The 7,861-nt window shown below is 45.0% G+C and overlaps 1 protein-coding gene across 1 annotated transcript; it reads left to right on the forward strand.

The window, feature by feature from the left end:
* The first annotated feature begins 4,964 nt into the window (after window positions 1-4,964).
* LOC126541687 (uncharacterized) lies at window positions 4,965-7,233 on the forward strand. The gene is made up of 3 exons (XM_050188569.3): window positions 4,965-4,993; window positions 5,707-6,706; window positions 7,097-7,233. Coding segments are annotated over exons 1-3 (1,005 nt in total). The 5' UTR covers window positions 4,965-4,990; the 3' UTR covers window positions 7,099-7,233.
* Window positions 7,234-7,861: the final 628 nt, after the last annotated feature.

Below are 7,861 nucleotides of genomic sequence, written 5' to 3' on the forward strand. Positions count from 1 at the left end.
TCAAGGGAAGCAAGTTGTGTCAAGAAATTACTCATACCTGTGGAAAAAAAGTATGTTATTTGTAACAAACGAAATTCCTATATATTATCTACACGGATCAAATTGAATGATGCTATTTCGGGATTAACACTCGACGTTGGTTCAATGTTAACGATAAGGCGAATAATTTTCCTCTGCAATACAAGAAGCTTGTTCATATTTCTTTTAGTTGTTGTTGCCCATACCAGTGTACAATAGTTAATGTGAGAAAGAAATAGGGCGTAATATATTTGTAGTTTAGCGCTTGTGGGAAGAAGTGTGCGGCAGCGTGATATTACACCTGTAACTGCAGACAGTTTTCTGGAGACGTAAACAACATGAGCGTCCCATTTTAGATGGGCAGAAAAATACACACCGAGAACCTTGTGCCCGGTGACTATTTCTATATGCTGGTCTTGAAAAATGAATGAATTCACCGGAGGAACTGCTTTATTTTGAGCACGAAAAATAACTGCTTTGAATTTAGTTGGGTTTACTTTGATTTGACTTACTCTAGTCCATGCTGACAGTTTAGTAAGGATATCATTGCATTTTAGCTCTAGTGTGCTAATATTACTCCCAGAAATAAGTAAGGTGCTATCATCAGCATAGATTACAAATTTTACTGTGGTGTCGATCCTTACGATATCATTGATAAACGTATTAAATGAAAGGGGCCCCAATATACTTCCTTGTGGCACGCCACATGCAATTGGTAAGAATGATGATCTTTGGTTGTTAATATACACGCACTGGTACCTATTTTCTAAGTAGGATTTAACTAAGGCCAAAGCTGTACCACGAATTCCATATGATGAAAGCTTACTAATGAGAATACTGTGATCAATGGAGTCAAATGCTTTACTAAAATCGAGGAAAATTCCGGCTGTCAGTAAATTATTATTAATATTTTCCAAAATGATTTCTTTCAGGGCTAACAAGGCGGCTTCAGTCGACCGCCCCTTCAGAAAACCATACTGTGAGTTTGTCAAAATAGTGTGCTTATCATAAAAGTTTGTAATGCGAAAAAAAAATAATTTTTTCCAATCCGTTCGAAAACATTGGGAGGACGGAAATGGGACGGTAATTAGACGCAAGGTTGTGATCACCGCCTTTGTACAATGCAGATACCCTTGCACATTTCATGGAAGTTGGAAATATACCTGTCTCAAGGACAAGATTAAATATATGAGCAAGGGCAGACGTTAACAATTCTAATACATACTTAACAGGTTTAATTTGAACATCGTTTGTATCCAATGATGTACTGTTTTTAGGCTCATGAATGTGCTGTATATTTCATTTTCATCTGTAGGAGCAAAAAATATGCTTTCAGCACAGCTATAAGCTAAGGTAACTGTATCTAAGGGAGTACTAATCGGTCTTGCAGCGTTTACAACATAATGATTGAAGTATTCAGCTATATCGCGATCTCCAAGTTCACGGCCATTAAAACATAAGTACCCCAGAAGTAAAACATAAATACCCCAGAAAAGGGTGAAACGGCGCCGTGGTAAACCGCCTGGTAAGAGGATCGCACGCCTAATGCGAAGACGTAAGTTCGTATACCACCTGCGGCCAGTTGTTCTTTCATCCACTTTGTTTTCATAAATTTATTATTTACTTTAATTCAATTAGTAAGTGTAAGTATGTTGTCCTTGGTGTGTGTTTGTTGGCTTCTTATAATCTGTTTAATGAAAATCGGGCCTTTCGGCTCCCTTTCTTCCCGTTGGTTGCATTACTAGGGTCACGAATCCAGCAACATTGATGCTTTAAGGTAGCATGTGTGTTCATTAACCAGTTGCCGTCACCTAAACCGATCACGTACTCGTGATGCCTGGGGCAGAAAGGATTCTTCACATATTTAGCTGATTACCATGGAGGATATTGAGGAGTGGACAGAACGAAGGCTTTCTTAAACATCCCTTTCTCACAAAGTACGAGTTCTAGGTGGAGAACCAATAGGAAAATTTTTGTGCATATGAATGTTGCAATAAATGACACCTCTACAACTTAATGAGGCTCTCCCGTAAAGGAATACTGCTTAGCAATCTCCGTCGAAAACTCTGCGGCTATAAAATTGCAAGATATGGCACTCAGACATGAACGCAGCCACAAAGAATTCGCGCTTCTTTAAAAAACATAGAAGTTCTCAGTACGATACTAAAAGCTCAGAAAATAAGAATCAAGTATATTTCTATGGCGTGGTAGGACCTTTTTTCTTCGTAATAGGGAGAGAAACAAAGGATAGGAAAAGCAGGAAGGCTAACCAGACGCACGCCTGGTTTGCTACACTGCCCTGGTGACATCCCGTTAAGCTTCCATTGTGGGTGAGAGAGAGAGAGAGAGATCTACATAGTAGGAAGGCAGGGATGTTAACCAGTCAAGGGTCTGGTTGGCTACCCTACGCTGGGTGAAGGGAGAAGGGTAAGAGAGAGAAGGGAAAGGGAAGGTGTAGATACGTGTACGGAAAGTACTTGAGTTAAAGCCGCTCTCGCAAACCAGACGTTCTGAGAAAGCACAAGAGTGCCTTCACTGCCTTCTGAGCCAATGATGATGTGGACGGCACTCTAGTACTGTCTGTTCACTCAAAGGACGATCATCGAATTTCCTGAATGCGTTGGACAAAGATTGTCTTTGTGCTTGGAATTGAGGACTTTGGCACAATAAGTGGTCAATGTTCCCAATTTTGCGTGTGCCAATTTTTCCTAGTATCTTCTTGGGAGCCTTTATTGCGGCAGGCTCCCAGGACGATACCAGGAAAAATTGTTCAGCTAAATCAGCATATGGCTTTGTTAGTTAATACTACCGAATAATTGATTTCCCTTTGAACAACACTTACTACATCTGGTGAAGTACGCAAATAGCGGAAATTTGTAACATCTTGAAAAATATTTATTTCCTCCAGGTAATCTGTTTTAACACTGGAGAATTGTGTCTTGCATTGCGTCGGAGAGCACGAGCAATCGATAACGCGTTCAGTATGTCGCAGCGTTTCCGCAGTTGAATTAGAATACACCTGTAGGCTAGTTTCTTACTTCTACTACTTTTCCCGTTAATGGTTAATGTCCGTTTGCGTGCCGCCACTATGACGGGCTATTAGGTTCAGTTAGCGATTCCACGGGCCACGCTGATGGACATTATGCCACCAGTGGTCACCGCAGAATTTGTTTTGGAGGATGTGTTATGTTGGTGGTATGCGAATTAAATTTATTCTAAGACGCCCATGGAAAAGAATGCGGGTAGTTCAGAAGCATTTGGTCAATCAAAAGCTTAAGGGTCAATGGCATAGGCTTACAGCATTCGGCTTTCGCTATGCGACCTGGCATATCGTGTATTTATGGCATTATCAAGGCATTATTTATTTATTATCAACAAGCATTATCGGTCAATTTATTTGCTTAAAACTCAACTTTACCAAATGATCTGCTTTCCACTCCTTAGCTATACTATGAAAAGGCAACCTTGCTCGATGCCATAAAGGGGTGGTGCTATATGGCACAGCAAACAAGCATGATCGGCCAATTTCTTTGCTCACAGCTCAACTTTACACAAATTTCCCTTTGCTCCCTTTAGCTATGTTAGAATCAGGCACCACTGCTTGATGCCGTAAAAGGACGCGGGCGGTGAATAAAAGCACTCTTTATAATAGCTCTGTTTAATTAAGAACAGCAGTGGTTTCACATTATTAAAATAAAATTACGCCATTTTCATTGACAAAGCCACGATCTGATAATGAGGCCTGCCATAGTGGGGCACTCCGGATTAATTTTCACCTTGTAATAGTAAAGAGAGGGGGAAGGCTCATCCCTACCGTTCAAGGCGCTCCCAGAAAAAGAAAAAAAATACGCTTAACATAAAAAACTTGGCAGCTCGCGAAATTACCAGACTCCAAACGGGCAACATTTGTCCGTTAACCAGCAGAAGTCGCCGCACGTAATGCTGCTACTACTACCCCGCCACTAACTGGCAATGCAGCGACACGGGCTCTTTCTCTTCATGCAAGCAAGGACATCCGACGACCTTTTCGGAGATGTCTCTGCCAGCCCAGTGATTTGAATCCGCAGGGAGATAGCGCTACGATTTTCATTTTTAAAGCAGCCGCTCAAATTTGAATATCACGAACGCGAAGCCCTAACGCGAACGGTGATGAATACGAGAAAGCTTTGCCGCTGGACAAGAGCCGTAGAACGATTTAATAAAAAAAAAAACACACGCACAGAAGCAATGTGATACGAGTCCTATATGCCAGTATTAACAGCGTGCCTCCCAAAAGGAAACCAACCGATAATATGTGCCACCCCAGCAGTTCTGAGGCCGAGGATGCTCCCGATCGAGCTGCGTCGTGGCTTCGGGCAACTGCACCATACGTGACAGTTTTCTCTCATCGATTTCCTCTCAATGCGCTACTTCAGCGTGGGCATCTTGCCACAGAAATTCGTAATGAAGACAGAAGCACTGAAAACCTAAAGGGTAAGTAACAAACGTCGTAGCGCTTGTGCTAGCTCACCTGACATCAGCGTGAGCTTGCTGAAACCAGTTTGCTATACATATTACTGAAAATGAAGCACTCTCCACCGCGCACTTTCTGTTCTTCTTTTTCTTTTTTTAATAGATTCAGTTATTCTTTAAACAGCGTTGAGCGCGAGCGGAGAGCGAAGATAAACGCTACCGATGAGGTGCACGTGTCAAGGTCGATTCGTTGATTCGATCCTGTGTAGCAAACTGTAAACTGTGCTTCTGACCCTTCCCCTCTTCTAGAGGGAAACAGAGGCACGGTGTGTTACGAGGAATGAGTGGTGAATTTTAGAGAGTTCCGTACAATATGCGGAAAAGGCACTTATATCACCCTGTCTGTCTTTTTCTTTTACTTCACAGGCAAATAGCAGAATGTCATTATCGAGACTGGTATAAAACGGTGCTGCAGAGTCAGAGACGACAGCAGTTGGACCGTCAGCAGCTGAAAGGAACCATGGTGAGCACGCTTCTTCAGTATCTCCAAGGGGCTTGAGAATATGGGGGCTCACCACGCCGGTTTATTCGCCTGCTTCGTTTCTACGGTAACATTAAAATCGACATTGGGGACCTTTCATACGAGAAAAAAGTACTACGAGCTTACTTTGTGTACAAGCAGCGTAAGTTGATGCTAGTCTCATTAGACAACGCTGATTTGTTTGCAGAGGTAGTAAAGAGCCTTCATGGAGGAGTCTTTAGTATGTGATTACCAAGCTTTTAAAATTATTAAAAACAGAAAGAGACGTTATAATCATAAGAAAGGCAGTAGAACAAGCCATCGCAAGCGCGTCGCTGTGAACGAGGACTGCGTAGCAGGTTCTAGAAATTGTATAAAGCTTATACAATCAATGGTAATTGTGCATAGCTAAAGGAACATCGTGCGTTTCAAGTTCAAGTACCTATTTGAGAGATGTAACTGTACGACTACAAATATTCAACGTTAAATTCAATGACTCATTCAGTCTCCCTTGCTAAAACTGCCCTTTGATTACAGAAATTATCCTATTGGTTACTTCTGGATTAGTTTTCATCCCCGCAGGATCCATTCCATGCATGCCCCGCAACCTTATCACAAAGCGCTTTCGATTCCAACCTGCACAATATGTTCCGAAAGGAACAGTTCTCAGTGTTCCCAGTAACAGACTTCAATGCGTCCTTCCATCTTAATTTTAGATCCGTGCCTGCATTGTTCTGGCTCTCGCCACCAGCGCTATCGCTGGTCACGTCGGTGGCTACGGCCTCGGCTATGGCCTCGGCGCTGGCTATGGCCTCGGCGCTGGCTACGGCCTCGGCTATGGCGTGAGCTCCTATGGTCTTTCCCACGGCGTTGGCTACTCCGGTCTTGGTCTCGGCTACACCTACGCCCCAGCTGCCAGCTACGCCGTCGCTGCTCCAGCTGTTTCCCGTACCGTCTCCACCTACCACGCCGCCCCAGCCGTAACTACTGTCGCTCACGCTGCCCCAGTCGCTACCTACGCCGCTGCTCCAGCCGTGACCCGCGTCGCTACTGTTGCCCACGCCGCTCCAGTTGCCACCTACGCCGCTGCCCCAGCTGTGGCCACTTACGCCGCTGCTCCAGCAGTGACCCGCGTTGCCACCTACCAAGCTGCTCCAGTTGCCACCTACCACGCTGCTCCCGTCGCTACCTACGCTGCTGCTCCAGCCGTGACCCGCGTCGACACTGTTCACCACGCCGCTCCAGTTGCCACCTACGCCGCTGCTCCAGCTGTCGCCACCGTGGCTCACGCCCCAGTTGCCACCTACGCCACTGCCGTCCATGCCGCCCCAGCTGTCGCCACCTACGCCGCTGCCCCAGCTGTCGCCACCTACGCTGCTGCTCCAGCCGTTACCCGCGTCGACACTGTTCACCACGCCGCTCCAGTTGCCACCTACGCCGCTGCTCCAGCTGTCGCCACCGTGGCTCACGCCCCAGTTGCCACCTACGCTACTGCCGTCCATGCCGCCCCAGCTGTCGCCACCACCACCGTTGCCCACGCTGCCCCAGTTGTCGGTGCCTACCACGCAGCTCCAGTCTACGGCTACGGTGTTGGCAACCTCGGCTACGGTGTTGGCAGCTACGGCTATGGCCACGGCCTCCTCGGCTACGGTCTGAACTACGGCTATGGTCTTGGATCTCCCTTCGACTACACCACCCTTCTCCGCAAGAAGAAGTGTGAGTACATAATATTAATAGTCTTTGATCGTTGCCGAAAAGAAATAGACAGATGTTGCCAAATATTGTAATAGCTTTTTCTAGCCGCACGGGTGTGGAGATGTGTTCTGAAGCTGCCGGTTACCTTCTTTATGAAATGATGCTAGGAAAGGAGAAATAGGAAGCGGTTTGGCACTTTCAGGAACTTCATTAATTCTTTCGGCAACTCAATATGAAGTAATCGATACATTGATAGTCGAATTCGCGTGTTTATCAATAGGTAAATGAAAGGACGCGGCTACTGAATATTTAGTTCTTCTTTTATACAAATTAGGGGTGTAGTGTTTATCAAGACAAGAGGAAAAGAACCACTAAATTGTTTGTGCATGTGTTCTCTTTTCTTTTTTCCAGAAACCGCTGCCCTAAAACCTGCCCCACTCATCAAGTAAAGGATGTAAATGCAACAAATTTAGGCCATTTTTCATCATGTGGGTCGTTGCCACAGCACGAAAAATGTGTTTTAATAAAATGTAGTATTTTCAATTTTATTGTTTCGAGTTCTTGTATCTATACGTTGCCGTGTCGTGGGCGTGGCAGTCACGAAATGTTTGGTGCGTAATCATTCCGCTGTGTAATAAACACACCAGTATGTAAAACGACATTGCAAGGCGCTCAAGCCAGAGTTGACAATGTTTAGCACAATGCTCTTCTAGGAGCACTTCCCGCCCACTCATATCAATAAAACACATAAACAAGACGCGAGCGTGGTTTGTGCGTACTCGCTCTAACGAATGAGAATATTGATTTGCAGAGAGAGTGACGTGAGAAGTGCCTTAAAGTGGGCCATAAATGCTAGTGAATAAATATTATAAGTAAACTACTGCGCGTGCGTAGGAAGCCGCGACCTATGTCACTCACCATTCAGTGAGTTGCTGCAACCCTTGGTTACCTGGATCAAATTCCTGCCGCGGCGGCTGCATTTCAATCCGGACGAAATACAATAATGTCGGTGTACCGTACATTGGGGGCACGTTAAGGTGCCCCAGGTGGTCAAAATAATCAGGAGCCCCCGCTACGGCGTGCCTGATAATCTCACCGTGGTCTTAACCCCCTAATTTAAAAGAATATTTAACAACGGTGCCGACTGTTCTCTCAACACATGCATTATCAAATAAA

This window comes from Dermacentor andersoni, chromosome 3 (assembly GCF_023375885.2).
Source record: "Dermacentor andersoni chromosome 3, qqDerAnde1_hic_scaffold, whole genome shotgun sequence".
In the NCBI taxonomy this organism is placed as follows: domain Eukaryota; kingdom Metazoa; phylum Arthropoda; class Arachnida; order Ixodida; family Ixodidae; genus Dermacentor; species Dermacentor andersoni.